The sequence below is a fragment of the Grus americana genome, chromosome 19 (assembly GCF_028858705.1).
Source record: "Grus americana isolate bGruAme1 chromosome 19, bGruAme1.mat, whole genome shotgun sequence".
In the NCBI taxonomy this organism is placed as follows: Eukaryota; Metazoa; Chordata; class Aves; order Gruiformes; family Gruidae; genus Grus; species Grus americana.
The window spans coordinates 11017579-11036046 of record NC_072870.1 but is presented as its reverse complement, the minus strand read 5'-3'; the positions used below and the strand labels follow the sequence as shown (position 1 = coordinate 11036046).

Below are 18468 nucleotides of genomic sequence, written 5' to 3'. Positions count from 1 at the left end.
TTCTCCCCCAAAGAGCGGGTCCTCAGCAGCCTCCTGAGAGCTGCGGGGGGGCTTGAGCCTCCCCGGGCCCTCAACACCCACAGTTGGAGCAGGCCAAGGGCGAGCCTTGGTGCACGAGCGTGGCTAAATACACTGTGCCGCTGGGTGAAGTGAACCATCACCACGTAATCTCTCAGCCGGCATCGCCTGCCTCACAGGTCTTTTGTAAAGTGGAGCCTTCCCACTTGCCTAGGGCAGCTCCCAGTCTGGGGCAAGGACAGTGCTGTGAAGGGTCACAAGCGGCGGCAGGGATTCCCACCGGAGCTCTGGCACGGGGAGAAGTGATGCCAAGCACACTGGTCATTTTAGGCTTTTTGGATTATTGGTAAAGCCTAAAACTGGTTAGGAAATGAAGGTAGCCTGTGCTTATCTGCCAGCCTTGGTGCAAATTGCCCCCAGGAGTTAGGAGGGAGCCCAGGCTGAGCCCACGTGCCACTGGGTGAAACGCAGTAGCTCTCGAGGGCGGCTGTGCCCAGCCGATTCACAGGCAATACATAAAGGCAGCATCCAGAGATCTGTGGGAAAATTACCAGGCTAGTGTCTGCAGGTTTAATCAAAAAGTCCTGGTGAGGTTTTTTTAGGCTGTTGGACGATTGTTTTTGCAGAATCGGCATTTTCTATATGAAACACAAGGTGGCGATGGAAATCACTTTTCCCTCCTAAGCCTCTGGCTTTTAAATTCTGAATAACCACAGCCTTATGTCCCTGATCACAGGAGGATAGAATATTGTTGTTCAGTCTAAAATAACCCCTGACATTGCAAATGACTGATACTCTAGAGACTCAAGAAAACATTTCCATAAGCATTGATAATGCCAGAAGATGTTTAAGTTTAAAAAGAGAGCAAATGGAGCGGCAAGGGCTTGCATGTCAATATTTATTTTGCATGCCTGCTTCGTTTAGATATTCATGGTGGGTAAGGATGGATTTTAGTATAAATATTTAATATTTACAATGTGTCAGGTGGTATAAAACCAGACTCTGCACTTCCCTCTTCTGCAGGTTTTTTATTTTAGTGTATTCAGCTGCTTTAGTTCAATGATTTTTTTCAATTAAAATTGAAAAGCCAATAGTAGAATTAACACCCCCCCGTGTTAAAGGTGTGAAGAGATAAGATAGTTCTGCAATCTCACATAGCATGGCTAGTGTGAGGTACATGTGATCTGCTCCATGCCTAGGAGGGCTTCCTGATAAATTATGATTATGTACTTTTGTAAGTGCTGTGTTTGTTCATAATTGACATCCAGTTACCATAAACTGCAACTTGACACCGATCAGAAAGAAGGAATGTAGAATAAGGATACCATTCACCATTTTCCAGTGTGAAGAAAAGAAATAAAATCGAATCTTCCTGAGAAGTGTAAAACCCCACACAATTCCCCCTCCCCAAGTGTCATACAAAGAATATGTAGCTGCAAATCAACACATTGAAATGGTTGTCCAGTTGAATGAATCTTTTGGAAATAGTATATCAATGCAAAATAAAATAAAAATGTTCACTCATATTTCTTTGCTCGTGAAATGCGGTGCATAGCTCTCCAAGGGAGACCTCTTAGGATCCTTTATAGAGGATTTCATCAGCTTGTCAGTAAGTGTGTTCTCACTCAGCTGATCAGACACTTCCCTTCTGTAGACTTTTTTAAGCTGTATTTCCATACTTGCTAATTTTTATGCAACTTCCTCAAGATAGTAACCATGAGGAATCCAAAATTCTTCAGCCTTGTAAATAAAACCTCAAAAGTATTGGAAAGAAAATTAGATTATGAATAATTTCAAACAATTAACTGTTTATTTTTAATGCAGTTATTTAATGCCGCTACTAAATATTCACCATCCCATCTACAGCGCTCAGTTTTGCTTTCTGGTTAGTTCTGCTTCTCTGTGTGGGCTGGGAATGCCAAGACAAGCCTAACTTCACGGTTTTACAAGACAATTTGGGGCGCTTCCTGAAGCTGTAAGAAAACTTAGGACCAATAACAGCACATCTTGTGGACTGAGTTAGTGACGGCAGCTAACCTGCTAACTGGACAAAATGAGGCATTTTGTTAGTGATTGTCCTTGAAAACAGGCAGATATTGTCAGTGTTGCAAGGATTAACATTTCAATTTTGATGTTTAAAATCTTCAGTAACATTTTCTAAATAGCTAAAACATGATTTTGCTTTAAAAAAGCATCCTGACCTTTCTGTCTTTTACTCACCTGCCAGGATGTGAGCTGTGCCAGGATGGATGGCGTCACTAACCCCCCTAACCTAGGATGATCTTTCCTGTGTTTGCACTGGTGATGTTATCAGAGCCTGGGGGAGAGACGTGGAACCTTAATCTGGCATCATAAAAGGTAGTAACATTTTCCCTGTTTTTTGTTTTTTGTTTTTTTTTTTTTTAAATTATTTACTTGCATTATTAAGGCTACACTTGCTTTTTTAGAAAATGGAGGTGGGGTTGCACATGTAAACAGTGCATGCACTCCTAAGTCATGTAAGACTAAACAATGTACTGTGTCCAGTTTCTGAACATAATAGAAAAAGGACGTGCATTTAACCAACCCTGCCCCCCAAAGCAGAAATATACAATTCAAAATCTGACAAAACTTTCAGAAAGTATGTCTGAACTTGGTGAAACAATATGTTCCTATTAAAACACACATTATTGCTGCCCACAGTTTGAAGCTTGAGCACATTTTTAACCAGTCCTTTGTAACTACTTCACTCTAGAATTGAGGGAAATTTTGAACCCATTTCTGCTCCTATGTAAGTCATGGCAAAATTCACTGGGTGTCCTAAATGTGGGATTTGATTCAGCATGGCCAATAATAATTGCTGGGTATTCCTTACCCTGCGGTGTATTCCAAATCAGTTACTGTAATTCCTCCTAAATTGTCTTTCCCTGTAAAAAGTGTTCCACCAACAGGTGAGATTTTATTGCTGGCTTCACTGGGTAAGAGCAGGCGTGAAAGATAGAAAGCCCAAAGCTTTTATTTGCTTGTGTAAAATTCACATAATGGAGTGTTTTGGGATGTATCCTGTGCTGTATGTATATAGGCTATTAGTGTCCTCCTGTATGGTGTGCCCTAGGATCCCTCTGTGAGAAAGCCCAACCGTTAATGTTACAGTGATAAATGAAGTGCTGCTTTAAGGCCATCAAAGCTGAGGGTGGCCCAGGGCTATTACCGCTGTTTAATTTCAAAAGCACCTTTCAAATCCGTGCTTTATTTTTAAGGTTAATGGATTTCATTTGCTGTTTTCACATGTTCTTTTCTCTCTTTGCCCTTGAACGGGAGAGTTGCTACAGGATTTAATTATATGTGGCAATCACTCCTACAGCAGTATTTGAATAGTATTTATTAACTAAATGGATGAAATGGGCAGGGCAGACAAGCAGCATGCAGGTTTTAGCACGACCAGAATACTCAGAACACTAGACAGGATGAACTAAGCACCTGTCGTAATCTCTGATTTTGTAAGTTCTGTATATAGTTATTATCGGTGATTTAGGACACAATCCCTCCGCATGCCAAGTACTCCCCCTCACTTTTGTGTGAGCTGGGATTTAGTACTGTGCGCGATGAAGCTAACATTGACTAGCCTTCTCTTTTAGCTCCTTCATAGTAATATTTAAACGGAGGAAGATTATGTAAAAGATGTATCTACAGAGATATAAATAAAAATGTCCTGAACAATTTTCCAGATTTAGTCCTGATGGAGGTGAGAACATGGTCTGCTCCCCCTAATAATATGATTAACCACAAAGCTACAAAGCCCCAAATAAGGTTTTCCAGACGTGCAGTACTTGCCAGCAGTAGGCACATATTCTGACATGTGCTCCCAGGTCGGGGCACTGTTTCCTGGTAGAGCACAGTCACTCCACATCCCCACAAGCACCGCCTCAGTCTTGAAACACGTTTAAAAAAGAAATTGCCTGCAGTTGTAAACTGAAGTCTGTAGCTGAGGAAATTCACTGTCCTGTTACTGCTCCTCCTACTGCTCCTGCTGCAGTGAAGTTTCTGTGAGCCCGAGACAGCTGTCCCAGAGCAGTCCCCACAAAAGAGAGGAAGGTTCAGTGATATACCGGAGTTGGTTCTGTCCCTCTGAGCACTGCAGGAAGGTGCTCGTGGTGACGAGCCCTGCCTGAATGCTGTTTGAAGACCCCCAAACTGTCTGCGCAGGTATTTATGCTTTTATGCCCCTCTGGCACCGCTGCCACTGCCAGCAGGAAGAGGATCTGCCTGCACAGATGACCAGATCCAGTACGTTAGGAACTAAACTTGCATTACTTACTCAGTTTAAGTTTCAGCAACTCTGTAATGCAACAATCTTTGAACAAAACTTACAAAGCAAAAACCCCAGAAGGAGTAGTTCTTTAAACCGCTGTCCATCTACAGAACAAGTGGCTAAAGGTCAAAGAACAGGTAGGAAACACTCTGGCAGCGCCTGGGCACTTTGCAGCCTCCTGCCCACTGTTATCTGCTCTGTGCCCTGCTGTGCCCCGGCAGGGGACAGGTCGGTGTCCCTGCTCCACGCCGTGCTCTCATGCGCAGGCTGCCGAGGCGCCAGGCCTGGCGCGTCGTGTGGCAGGGCTGGGCTCGCTCCTGCTGCACGGCCACGGCTGCTGTGGGCGAGGGTCTCGCTGGGTGGGGGTCCTGCTCCCGGTGCCGGGCCCTGCCGCCGGCTGGTGTAGTCTCACGTGCCGGGGCCCTGGTGGGTGTCGGGCCTGGCCGTGCGTGCCAGGCCCCGCGGCCTGCGTCCGGCCCGTTGTACGTGCCAGGCCCCGCTGCCTGGGCCGGGCCCGACGCAGGTTGGGCCCCGTTACCGTCCCCGCTGCGTGTCGGTCCTGCAGCCCCCCCCCCCCCGTGCCGGTTTCACACGGCAGTTTCGGGCCAGGAGGGCGTGCGGGGACACCGGGGGGTGCCGGGGACGGGGCCCGGAGGGGATGAGGGGGCGCGGGGCCGCGCCAACTGAGGCCGGGGGTGGGGGCGGTGTGTGGGGTGTGTGTGCGCGTGTGTGAGCGAGCCCAGCCGGCAGCGCCTCCCCCGCGCTGGGAGCCAGTGGGCGCGCCGAGCCGGCCGCTCAGGCCATGGGCATCTCCTCATTGGTCACGCCCCGCGCGCGCTGCCTGATTGGTCACGCCCCCCGCTATGTTCTCCCCGGGAGCCAATGGGAGCGGCGCAGGGCCGGGACCGGGAGGGGCGAGGTTAGAGGTGGCTGACCTGAGGTAACCTCTCGCATCACACCACCGCGGCGGCGGCGCCGTCGCGGGAGGCGGGGCCGGGCGCGGGAGGCGGGGCCGGGGGCGGGGCCGCGCCGTGAATGGGGGGGCCGCACCGCGCCCCCGCTAGCTCCGCTGCCCAGCGCCAGGCCGGGGGCCCGCCGCGCCTCCGCAGCACCCGGCACCCTGAGGTGAGCGCTCCGCCCCGCCGGGCCTCCGCGGGCTGCGGGGCTAGGGAACCCGCGCCATGGGGGCCGCCGCCGCGCTGAAGGGCCGGAGGAGCGCGTGTGGGCCGGGGCCCCGGCGGGCGGCGCTGCGCGGGACCGCGGGGCTGGGCGGGGCCGGGCCCGGGGGAGCGCGGGCCGCGCCGTGCCGTGCCGGCGGGAGGCGGTGGAACGCCGTGCCGTGCCGTGCTGTGCCGCCGGCTTTGTCAGCGCCGCGGGCGCGGTGCTCGGGAGCTGCTGGCGCCCCGGGTCCGCCTGCGGCTCGGGAGCGGCCCGGAGCGGTGCAGCTCCGCGTGCGGGGGGCGGCGCGGGGGTTCGCAGCCCCGGGGATGCGGCGCGGGCAGCCGCCCGGCGCGGAGCCGCTCCTGCTGACCGGAAGAGCCGTCCGGTTTCCTCCCGGTGCCTCGCCGCTGCCCGCGGCGGAGCGCGGTGTGGTCCGGGGCCGGCCCCGCCGCTGCGGCGAGTCGTGCGGCACCAGGGGCGTGGGGCTCCCGTGGGGCTCCCGGTCTGATCGCTTGTGGGGCCCCCTGGTCCCGGCCCCCCCCCCCCCTTCTGCCCGCCACGGCGGGCCCGGCGGTTGCGCTGGCTGCTGCTCCAGCGTGGAACAAGAAGTTGGTTGTGGCTTTGCCTCGTGCGAGTGAGTTAATTCATAGAAAATGAAATCGAGTGTGTTGGAGCCGCCGGAGCAGCGTAGGACTGGAGCATGAGGCGCTTGCTCTGCCAGCAAGGCATCCCTTTCCTTTATTGTCATCCCTCTCCTTTACTGTATCCTCCTGGCATCTCTGAAGGGATTGCAGGATCTTAAGGGACAGAGTTTGGGGCCCGGTTTACCCGAGGGGCTGAAGGAGCCCTGCGTGTGCCTTCTGGAAGGTGCTGCGGGGTGCTTGCAAATAATGAAGTCGTAAAAGCGGATTTGCAGAACAAACCATGTTATTATTCTTGCCTCTGCTTTTGTGGTGTCTCTTAAATCTTCTTGAGAACGTCTTAAAATTAAATATACCATGCTTATAAAAATCCAAGGTAAACTTATAGTCTGTTCCAATCTAGCAGGCTGTAAATATTCAGCAAAAAATTTAAGTTATGCCAAGTTCTCTCAGAGACAATGGGATTTAGACACAGTCTTGAGTATTTTAGCAAACCAGGATAGCTGTAAATATAGGCTCTTTTTTTGTCTCTATATTCTTTTTTTGGAAGTGACACAGACATATTTTACCTGAGGAGACCTAGGAAGAATATATTCCATTTGTCTGTTTAGCTTTATGTGTTTAATGTAGATACCATAAATCTGAAAACTATGTAACCAGAACTTCTAACCTGAGGGTATATAGTTTGTAAAGTGCCCTTCAGTACCGAAGCACCAAAAGAACTTCGCATGACATTTCATGCTTGCTGAGAACATTTTAGGACAGAAAGTGAAGCAGTGCCAAATTTTTAGCCAGGAGGCATGGCTCAGGTGGAGCAGTTTGAACAGCGGCCCACTGATTGCGTGGGGACACAGGCTGGCGAAGTTTAGGGATGGAGCAAGTGTTAAAACGCAGCGCAGCTGGCCGGATAGGAGAGCACAGGCAGGCAGTTCTGCGGGTAAAGCGTTTGGTGCTTGGTGGCCTGTCTTGGTGCAGAAAACATCTCTTTGCCCTCTCCGGAACTGGAAACGCACTTTTGGTCCTGCTATAGGTGAGCATGTTGCTGATTTTTTTTGTGTTCAGTAAGAGCAATTAAGTTGTCAACTTGTTAAACAGATACTATCTATTTTTACTTTGTTTTTACCTTTTTTGTTGCTTTGTTTTCTTTTACCTGTGTTCATTCAGCTAGGGTGGTGGAAGTACATATGTCCATTTCATGGTTTTAAAATTATTTGTGGTGATGAGCAATGCCACAGATTGCCAGGCTTTAAACAGGAGACCTTTAAATAAAACTCGTTTTCTTAGATTTCCTTTTTGTATGACTTACCAATATCGTAAAGGCACTATTCTGAGTCTTTGAAGGAATCTACAACACACTTTCACTGAAATAATGTTCTCTTCAGTAGTGTAATTCTCTTCAGAATGGGGTGGTCTGAAAAAGCTAGAAACTAAATTTCCAACTGACGTCATCTAAGTTTCATGGCTAGGTGTATTTTACAATAATAAAAATGAACTTAAGCTGAAACTGTTATAAAAACTTCTAGAGTCTGATATTTTTACACGTGCATTTCACTGTCAAGCCAAAAAATTTTGCTCATGACAGTAGTGCAGCTGTGGAGAAGTGAATCGGGTGCTGTTTCACCTTGGGCAAAAACAGATGCATTACTTTTTGAATTTGGATTGCAGAGTTTTCGTTGTTTGTAGTGTGAACACGGTTGGGGTCTTAAATACCTTGGTATCTGCAGAGCTGGGGAGATATGGAAGTGCTGTGTGTCTTCAGAGCTCTAATGTGAGCTGGTTCCTTCAGGAGGAGGGAGGACAGCATGGCTCAGGTTTTGTAAAGGTTCAGCTGTGATTAAACACATCTATGTAACTGAACGTGCTTGGAGTGCGTGATGTTAACATGTTCCTAAATCTTTGCAGGAGCGAATGCTCAGTCGGTATCCCTTTGTAAATTACAGGGTTTTTTCAGTCTCTGCAAAAGTTACCCTGTTTTATAGGCTGTTGACACCCGCAAAAATAAGTGTAGGGGCTGTATATAGTTGAGGATCCAGACAATTTTGGTATTTTGGGGCCTGGTTCGTTCAGCATTATTCAAACAAACAGTGCATCTGCAGTGGTTAGTGGTACACGAACATTGGGCGGTCAGCTGAATTCAAGGTGCCTATTAGAAATCACGGCCATTAGGTTTCAGACAGTGAATATGCAGAGGTTTGGTGAGACTTGCGCAGTCTGCAGCATTGAAAGCAAAAGGCTTTTGTGAGAGCGTGTACTTTTTATTTGGCCCCGGACAATGCTGAAATTAATTTAAATATGAATAATGAATTTCAGCGTGCTGAGAACAAGCTAAGCTTATGTCTAATTCAGTGCAATGTTGCGTTACCAGCTGGTTGCAAAACATGAGCAGAACTCATGACTTTGGGACTGGACTACAAGAGGTTGGAAGTGCCTTGGTAAATGGACTTGAATGGGGCTTCACGGATAGCTAACTGCTTTTGAAGTGAATTGTACAAACGAGATGTTTGAGTCAAGTCGTCGAGCGTGGCATTGGGGGTCAGGAGCCTTGGCATCGGTTTGATGCTTTCTCATGGCGTGTTTGAGTGAAATGCTTCGCTGCCTGTTCCTGTTTCCTTTTCTGCTTAGAGACTTATTAATGTTCAAGTTCTTGAAATGAGAACAAAAATTTTCTTCATTAAGAAAGGGTTGAAGTTAGTTTGGCTGTATCCCAGATTCTTCAGCGCTGATAATTGTGCCAACAGTAAATCCGTCTGGATGAAATTCTGTAGGAGTGATCCCATGCCAGAATAAATATACACGTAAATATTGTCTTCATGTTTATATGCACAAACAAAATTTGATTAAACTTTGTGCTCCCTGAACTGTAAGTCCTGCCCAAGCGGCTCAGTTAAAGAAATCTTCCTGTATGTTTTGGTTTTTGCACATCACAGGTAGGTATGCAGACTTTATCAGTCCTGCTTCCCCTTCTTCTCCATCTCTCCCCTCAAAGAAAGGCAGATCGTTCCACCCTTTTAACGCCTATGTCAGACAGATACTTGTACCTTTTTGGTCGTAAAATGGTTAAGTATGTCTCTCTGTAAAATGAACTGCCCGTGGCCACAGTGAAACTGGAGTTCGTGGGAGTAGTGATGTCAACATAGGGTTTGATCTAAATAATTCAGTCAAGTACATTCATGGTAAAAGTGCATAAGCCAGTTGGATCAGTTTTTAATTCTCGGTTACTGATGAAAAGAAAGAGCATGGTGTTTAAGGATTGCACTGTCTATAAAGTCCTTATCTGTGCTCTAATTAAAACTATGATCGTGTCCTATGTGTTTTATAACGTGGTCCAGTTTTGCTTGTGTACCGGATGAAAGCTGTCATGTTCATATCAAATGAATTATGCTGCATCCCTGTACTTAGCATAACATGGCTATAATTAGCAGGACTGACGAGGTTTTCCTACCAGTTTAGGATGTCAACATGGCGTGAGAACTGAGGATATCAGAACGGTCCTTTCCGCATAGTGAAGTACCTGTTGGGAGAACGGGGCCCTGAGATAAACATCCCCTCATCTTGTCCTTGTCTGTATTGCTCTTTCACGGTTTGTTTTACAGGTCAGCTATTGGGTTTTTTATGTAAAAATCCAGTACGTCAACTGTGTCTTCTAGCCACCAGTTTTTCACGAGATTTCTAATTGTCATTGGGATTTACTCCTGAGCATCAAATTCAGCTGAAGTGGGCCAGCAGATTCAGGACTTAACAGAGGAGAAAAGTTAGACATAAGTGGATAGTACTGGCACAAAGCATAGAACTAAAACATCCATGGGATGATCAGGTGTGTGCTGACACATTGCTCAGAAGCTGCCAGAATGATGCACTAGCAGGAGGTGCCCTGACTTCACTTGAACATCATGGGTCCAGTTCCCAGTTTGCTCTGTGGTCCGGAGCAAGCGATCCAGTCTGTTTTGTACCTGTGGGTTTTCCATGACGCTTTTTGTGTTCAATGATTTGTATAGTGGGAAAACACACACAGAGTATTCATAATAATAATATTTACTTGTTAATTTTTTTTCCTTTTCAGTTCGTTTTGGAAGTGGCTAACTGCTCAGATTGCAAGAATAACAAGAGGTTAGTGCATTCCTAATTTTATAATGGTGTGATTTCCAGCTGTGTGTAGTTATCATGTAAGTGCATCGAAGTCAGGCAGAGCAGGGTGTATCAAATGTTTCTTCCCCATCCCTCCTGTCTTTGTGCTGTGAGGTGCTCTTGTTTTCTCCATCTGTAATGCTCTTTCTCAGTTGTAATTATTTAATTTTTTTAATTTGAAGAAAATACATTCATTCCTTGTTGGAACAACACTGAATTTTTGATACTCTGAGTTCCCTGTATTAAGAGAGTCTTCTCTATGTAATGATTTTTTTAATGGAAAAGGGCAACCTGAATTCTTGTATTTTCCTCTGTCAATTGTAAATCATGCCACTAAGTTTCAATATGTTACCATAAAGTAGATACTACCCCTAATTGACATGGGACCAAGAGGTGAAAGTCAGGGTGAAGTTACAGGCGATGGCTGAGCCAGTCTGACAGTTCACTGCTGCCAAAAAGGGGAGGTGTTGCTTCTGTGCCCGTCATTCCTTATCAGCATCATCTGCTCCCATTCCACTTGCTAACCTCGCAGGAAATTACCTTGTTTTGTTGGTCACAGTTCTGATGATTTTGTTGAATCAGATCAGAGAGTGATGTGGAAAGCACCAGAGCTGGTGGGGATTAGGCAAGGTGAACACATAGCTGGGGTGAGAAGGGAAGAGGTGGGTATAAATGGAGTGAGACCTTTCACTTCGACAGTGGTGGGTTGTTTGGTTTGTTAAAGTCATCCTGGTGGTGACTTACCCTCAGACTTGAAGGAGCTTTGAAGATTGAAGTCTTCCTAAAGCTTGATCTTTTCAGGTTAAGGGTAAAGCAGCCCCACCTGGCTGGCAGGCTGCTGGCTAGCATGCTGTGTCTGCTCCCCAGTCTTTGGTAGAACAGCTCAGATGCCTAAAAGAATCCCAGGAAACGTCGGGTCTTCAGGGGAAAATAAGTAAGAGATAATGTGTCTGGCATCTGGGAAGGGCTGGGAAAAGGACATTTTTGACCAATCAAATCCATCATTTGAATAGCAGTAAGCGATGCTATGCGCAGTACCTAGCACAGTGAGTCCCAGCGTTCAGATGCTGTTGAAATACAAGTTTTTAATCACAGAATCATAGAATGGCTGAGGTTGGAAGGGCTCCTGCAGCTCATCTAGTCCAACCCCCTGCCTAAGCAGGGTCAGCTAGAGCAGGTTGCCCAGGACCATGTCCAGTCAGGTTTTGAATGTCACCAGTAACTACCTAACCAACCAAAGAGTAATAGCAAAATGAATTTTTTTGATTTCTAGTCATGTATTTCTAGTAATTTCTAGTGTAGTATGTGATTTTTTTCTTTTTTTTCCTTTTGAGTGCCTACTGCGGCTTTGTCTAAACTAGCAGGTTCTGCAACAGATCAGAATGACCAGCTGCTGTGATCTCATAGTGCTTGTGCCAACAGAAAAAGTCAACGATTATAGTAGAAGTAACTATTCTTGATGCTGGACTCCCATCTGGGTTCAGCTGTGGTGATTTAACATTGCATTTCCTGTCAGAAGTGAACCTTGCTTTGTCCTGCAATAGCAGGTATTCACCTCAGGTTTTGTTTTTTGCCACCTTTTGCCCCTTACAGTGCTGAGAGCCCAATTTGTAGGAGCCATGGAAGAGTCTTCCCAATCCAGTAAAGCCGCGGAGATCAACACTCACTTTACTATTGGCTCTGTGTCAGAGGATAACTCGGAAGATGAGACGAGCTCCTTGGTGAAACTTGATCTGCTAGAGGAGAAAGAGAGGTCTTTGTCGCCTGTATCTGTCTGCTCGGATTCCCTTTCAGATCTTGGACTTTCTAATGCTCAAGATGGCCTGGCAAGCCATATGAGGTATGGATAAAAGAGTTCTCAGCTTCAGTCTTCAGTCTTTTTACCCCATCCATTCCAAAGATAATCCAAAGATTCAACTTTATGTCCAGGTTTGGCTTCAGTGGTTTTGTTGTGCCAACACATCTTCTGGCATTTTGTTTCAAAATGACCTCTTGTATGTTTATCTGTATCCAACTGATACTTCCCATTGGTTTTAGTGAAATATCTGTGCCTAAATTCCTTGAGTGCCTTTCAGACATCTCAGCTGTTGAGTGTTATGGTGGGCTTGCTTATCCTGCCTGTCTCTTGCCCCGCCTTTCCGAAAACTAAAGATCTCAGTCAACACATTTCAAAGTTTTCACTTATGTATGTGTTTTAGATGGGCCATGTTTGTTGAGAACAAGGATGTTATTTGCTTATTTTATCTTTGTATGGGATTTGCTGGTTTATATGTAGTCAAAGAATTGGCAGTACCTCTGGGTGAGATCAGTGACTCTGTATCACTTGGAATGGTTTTTGTTTGGGATAGAGAAAACTTTGTTGATGGTTAAAGAAAAGATTAGTATTCTGTAAAGTGGTGATAATCCAGGACTTAATATGGTAGCTGCTGCTTGCAGCTCAGGGAGATGTTGGCCTCACGGCTGGGAGAAAAGCTGTTTCACTCCTACTCCTAATTCTTTGTGGCTCAAATGAACTATGAAGTTGGGAATTTGAGATCGTGGGGTTAATGTTTCCTTGTCAAAACGCCCCTTTATTTTTATGATCTTGCTGATTTGCACACACTAGCGGGATGTACCCATGGGGATTTTCTCTGTTACTGGCTAGGTGTCTTGTACTCCTCAGTGTGTGTACAGCTGAGAGTTTCTCAGTGCCTGATCAGTCTTGCTTCGCTCTTCCACGTGCCCTTCACTTGTTCCCTGTATTCTAGGTCTGGTGCCCAGACCTGTACACAGTACTGGACCTGACGCCTCGTCGGCGCTGGGTAGAGTGAGGGGGCGTTGTACGTGGGCAGCAGCAGTCCACAAACAATCACCACACTGAGTATTGATAAAGTTATCTTTTACTAGGTGTAATATTTGCACTTGTCAGTACTGAACTGCAGCAGCAGCTCATTTCAGGCTACTTTGCCACCTTGTCAGATTGCTTTAGAATTAGATTCTTGATTCCAAAGCATCCTCAGTCATTCCTAGTTTGATGGTAAGCTCATAACTGCTAAATTTAAAAAGAAAATGTTAAAAGAAAACGTTAAACGGTGTTGGTGGCAGAATGGATCCTTACCAAAGCCCTGCTGCTTACATCCTTCCAGTTTAACAGAACAGTTGCTCACTATCTTCTGAATTTCTGACTACCCTGCAGTTGTTTCATGTATACTTTTTCTATTCATGAAAACGTAATTTTGGAGAGTGTTAAAAGTCTTCCTAACATCCAGATTTACTGCAGCAATTGATGGTCCCCTGCTTGTAAGCCTTTTTAGCATGTAAGGAAGGAAGTGCATTTTTGTTAGGAAAGACTTGTCCTTGACATCTTCCAGCTGGGTGTAACTTATTGCCTTTTTGCCTGCTAGTTCCTTACAAATAGGTTTGTGATTGTTTGTTCTGGTGCCTTTCAGCCTCGGGTTGTCCCAGCAGTTCCTTCCAGTGCTCAGAACCAAATGTGAAAGAGCTTCCTCTTGCTTTGCTCTTTCTGCCTCTTTAAAAGGTGTCGTTCCAATCCGGGAACATATAGGACAGTCTGAATCCCACTGTAGGTTTTTAATGAACAATCCCTCACTACCTTTAATGTGTTGCTTTTGAAGAAATGGTTGGTTCCAAAAAGGTTTCTGGCTTTTACTGACCAGTAGTAGTTGTTTATATGACCAGCTGATCCTTTTAGCTTGTTCTTCTGTTTGGCTGGCTTCTTTGCTTGTGCAGGTTGAGGAATTTTAATCTCTCCTTTTATTGGTGGTTCCCTTCCCACTTCAGGGAGATGGCCTCTGAAAACAAATAGTAGCAGACTCTTTGGGTTGGGGCAGAAGGGGGATAGTCCGTACTTGACTGAGTTGTTACGGCCATACCAATGGACATGTTTAGCCAGCTGGCACTAATATAACAGAAAATCTTAAAGCAAATTTAAAGGGGTTTACCTTTCCAAGGACTGCCGGTTATAGTAATTTGGCAGCACAAAAGGTGATATTGAAGAAGGAAAAGATCTAGCCCTGTAACTATATATATTTTAGGAACAGAAGAAACTGGATGAACACACAACCATTAGTGTGGAAATAAACAATAGGAGAGCAAGAAAATCAAGCCACTTCTAGGACACTGCCTGGCATCAGAGAGGTATAATGCAATAGGTCTGCAACCTTGAGCACCTATGTTGTAACTTGCTTACTTTGGCAACTCTCTTTTGAGGGTACTTGACTTTCAGTTAAATTGGAGAGGAATGCCAATTCAAATAAAAACAGTTGCGGCATTATACGCTGTTTTTCAAAGATAAAGTAAGATGAATTGAAAGAGTTTTCCAGGATGGTAGTTGCTTTCATCAAAAGATTTCCAAATAATGTTTACAGATGGAGAAAGTGAGACAAAGACAAGTTCAACAACTTGCCTGAAGTCACTCTGTGACAGTGAATTAATGGAACACAAGTATTCTTGCTTCCAGCTTCCTTTGGTAATCACAAAGGTACAACACTCTCTAAAGCGACAAAGATTAATTCATGGGGAGCTCTGTACGGTTTGACTAGTGGGTCAAGCAAGGTGCAGGTTCAGGGGAGCGTATCTTTTTGAAGAAGCTGCCAAAAATCTTTCCATTTGCTGGCTAGTTTCACACAGGAAATTTTAGTCAGCTAAACCTAGAGAGAGCTTATATTTGAGGTGAGGGGCTTTGCTGCAGAGAAGTCCTCCTTGGGGAGCAATTGTGTCTAAAGACCAGAATTTAGCTGAAAAAGGGTTTGTGAGTGTACCTGAGCTATCCTTTTACCTCTTCACAGAGCAGGTCAGGTAGTATTCCTGTTGCTCTAATGGCTAGAGAAAAGAGATTTCTTCTTGCAGCACAGGAGAGCTGGAAAGTAGGATTGTCAGCCATCTGATTGAGCTGTTTTTTTCCTCTCATACTCCAGATCACTGAAGTTTACACAGTAAAACTTCTTTTCTCCTCTAAACTTCATTTTGTTGCTTTGGGGAGGTTGGCTGTAAGACTGTCTAATCTATCCTGTAATATTCAGTGCCAGCGATCGTTTGTACCTTTTGTGCAGCGGCTGTTCCAGCATTTACCTTGACACCCCAAGCAGAATTTCACCCCTCTGAGGAGCACTGCGTCGATATTAAAATTACTTTAATAATTAGAAATCCTCTTCTTTGGTCCTCAGTTCTCGTGAACTGTCCTGCTTGTGCTCTTTTATAGCAAGCTAACGCATTCTAGTAGAGGCCAAATTAACTATCTGCACGAAAGATGCTCAAGCCTTTGATGCCAGGATGGGAGTCTCATGGCAGTCACACCTCACGTCAAATTCGGTCATCTGGGAGCCTCTTTTCCTGTAGTGACAGGCATTGCTGCTTCTCTCTTGTCTTAGACCCTCCTAAAAAGCAGCATTGTGTTGTCAGTTCATGAAGTGTAGATGTTTCGGTAGGCTGTTTGGCCCGTGTTCAGTACCCGAGACTTGCAGGTCTCCTGCCTGAGCTGGAAAACGTTGCTGAGAGCCTTATCGTCTGACGGGGTTGTGCCGTCTAATCGATATATCCTGACCCAGGTATGGGTAGTCTGTATGCCCACTTGTGTTTCTTCATCCGAGCATGCAGAGTGTGTGTGCGCGTTGTGTTGTTCCATCTATCACCTTATTGATCTTGTTAAGCATTGATGCTGTTGCTAAAGACAGTCTTGCTGGGACAGGTTGTACCCCATAGGCTTCTGTACCACTAGAGATCAGTGAAGACCTTTGACTGTGCCAGTTGGCTACTACTTGATAGGATTGAGAAAGCCATGCTCTGATAATGAACTTTAAATTGGTGTGTGGTACATCCGTGCTTAACAGACATTCTGTGTTGGAAGAGTAACTGTGCAGATTGAAATGTTCTGATTCTTTTCTTGCTTGTAGCTGTGCTTAATTAAAGAGTATCAGTAATAAAAATCATGTAAATGTCCTCCTCATTCTGCTAGTTATGGCATCTAACATTGGAAACAAATGTTCTTAAAATATTCTACTTGTGTGCAGTCTACATCAATAAAACTTCCTCTTTGTTGCATTTTGCACCTTTAGGTAATAAAACTAAGCATACAATTTTTTTCTTAATCTTTTTGCTTTCAGGCATATTTGAGTTCAGAAATTTCCACCAGCACTCCCAACCTAAGGCAGTAGTCCTGTTGGGATATGTTTTTCGCTTGTTATGTAGTGAGCTGTTAGACGATTACTATGGTCCTTTCTGAAGTTCTAGTGGTAGATTAAGTAACTTCTCTACAAATGCCACTTGGAAAGTATTTTGGAGCTGTTTGTTTTGTTTAATAAGTTATTCTTGACTATTGCTAAATTTAATTCCTAGCTTCAAAGATGGTATCTTGTATCAAATTCTTGTTTAAAATAGAATAAATCCTGCATGTCTTCTGGTATTTATACATCAGGGCTCTGGTTTCATAAGCAATGAAATGGGTGTACGAAGTCACCTGACAATCCGCTTGCACCAACTGAAAGCCAGATTTTTGGAAGTAGCTCAGCTGTTACCGCCGATACTAAGCCCACAGAGGCTTTAGCCCTGAGCACCTAACACTATTTGGACTTCTCAGTAAATTGTCTCAATAAATTATTGAGATGCTTAAGAAGAACTAATTATCTATTAAAGCAGTTTTGGAAGAATGCCTCAATTTTAGTCTGGACAGTAGTGTGTTGAGTATGCCCAGCCTGGCACTGGGACAGGGTGCCTGATTAGAAACCAGTCGTAGAGTGATTGCACAGAGTACTAAAAGTAATAAAGGATCCTTTTGAGCTTGTCTTGAATTAAAAACATTCCTTGCCGATCCAACTGTTTGTGGTTAGGAGATTACACTATAGAGCATTGATCTTGCAAAATAAGTGTCGCTGTAATTTTACGCACAAATGCGTGCATAGAAGTCGAAGTATACTTTAGTATCTATCTGCAAGGCTGATGCTTCCACTGCTGTATCCGAGACCAGCCCGGCTGCCTCAAAAAGGATTTTATTTTGCTGTACTGATTCCTTCCTGTTCCAGGTTTTCTGCATCCTCCTGGCTGTGGGGCTGCTGCTGGAGTTGAAGGCTCCTCCTCTTGCTCTGCTGTCTGTGCTATCAGTTGCCATGGTGCTGCTGAGGTTTTTCTGTAGGGCGACTTGCATGGGTTTGCATCTCACGGACCAGAAGGCAGCTAATGAAACTGGAATTGCGTGCTGCTTGCCGAGACATTTTCCTTTGCGTGTGATCAAATGCTGTTGGCTCAGCAGATGGGGGAGAGTGATACTGTTGCATGTTTCTGCAAGTTATTGAAATAAAGCTGTGCATCTTCAAGGAACCCCTGCCAAAAGAAAGGATTTAGTTCCGTTTTGTTGCCACTACAGCCAGTGAGTGATGTGTTTATATTTTGAACTTCATCCATGCAGCTGAATTTCTTCCTGTATCTCTTGAAAAAGAGGAAGCTTGTAAGGTGTTTTGGATTCCTAGCTGTTTCTGGTTATACTGATAATCTGTGAATTCTAACTTTTTTTTCTTCTCTGAAAGCTGCTCTGTTTAGTCAACAAAGGCACTTTAAAGGGCTTTTCACCTGCATACCTCTCAAAAGCAGCCTTCTTACTTTGGTGTAACATGTTTTAATCCCTCTGATCTCAGTTAACATGGGAAACATCATCTCTAAATTTCAGTAATTTGTAGGGAGATTTTGCAAAGATTGGCCAGCTGAGATACCACAGCGGTACTGTCTCCTACTTGCTTACTTATCTGAAAAATCTAATTGAAAAGATAACGAAATATACTTTGTCCATATCGGAATACTTCAGGGCCTGCTCCTGTATTTTGCTGGATGCCCTCGCTTTTCACCCAGATTGGGACGTGTGGGAACGGCATTCAAAGACAAGCGCTCTTGCAGAATCCCCTCACAGCCTGCTGCTTGTGTCTTTGGTGGCTGCAGGGGAAGCTGCCAATGAATGTAGGCTTGCAACAAACCTGGGAAAAGAGAAAGTGTCATTAAACCTATTTTGGGTAAGGAAAGCAAAGAATCTCCAGGCTAGGGGATAACTTGGATGTCTTGACTCCATATCATAACTGTCTGTAGGACAGGTAGCTGAAATGGGTTGCACCGTGCTTTCTGTACAGGATTCTCTTATGCTAGGCAAAACCTCTTTCAGTGATAAATTTTATGCAAAACTTTCCCACCTACCCCCTTAATTCTGGTTGTTAAAAAAGATACATTCTCTCCTTCCTTGCAGATCTGATCTGT

At 45.3% G+C, this 18468-nt stretch overlaps 1 protein-coding gene across 10 annotated transcripts in view; it reads left to right on the top strand.

The window, feature by feature from the left end:
* The window catches only part of ACACA (acetyl-CoA carboxylase alpha), a 140144-nt gene that overhangs the window by 208 nt on the left and 121468 nt on the right, over window positions 1–18468 (top strand). For 5 of the 10 annotated variants that reach the window (XM_054847961.1, XM_054847962.1, XM_054847959.1 and 2 more), the window contains exons 1-3: window positions 6142–7141; window positions 10172–10218; window positions 11830–12076. In XM_054847961.1, the coding sequence (XP_054703936.1) occupies window positions 11856–12076 (221 nt within the window). In that variant the 5' untranslated portion in view covers window positions 6142–7141; window positions 10172–10218; window positions 11830–11855. Of the gene's footprint in view, window positions 1–2245; window positions 2377–5332; window positions 5435–6141; window positions 7142–10171; window positions 10219–11829; window positions 12077–18468 lie in introns of those variants that run through there. The other 5 variants (XM_054847960.1, XM_054847967.1, XM_054847963.1 and 2 more) reach the window with 5 other exon arrangements.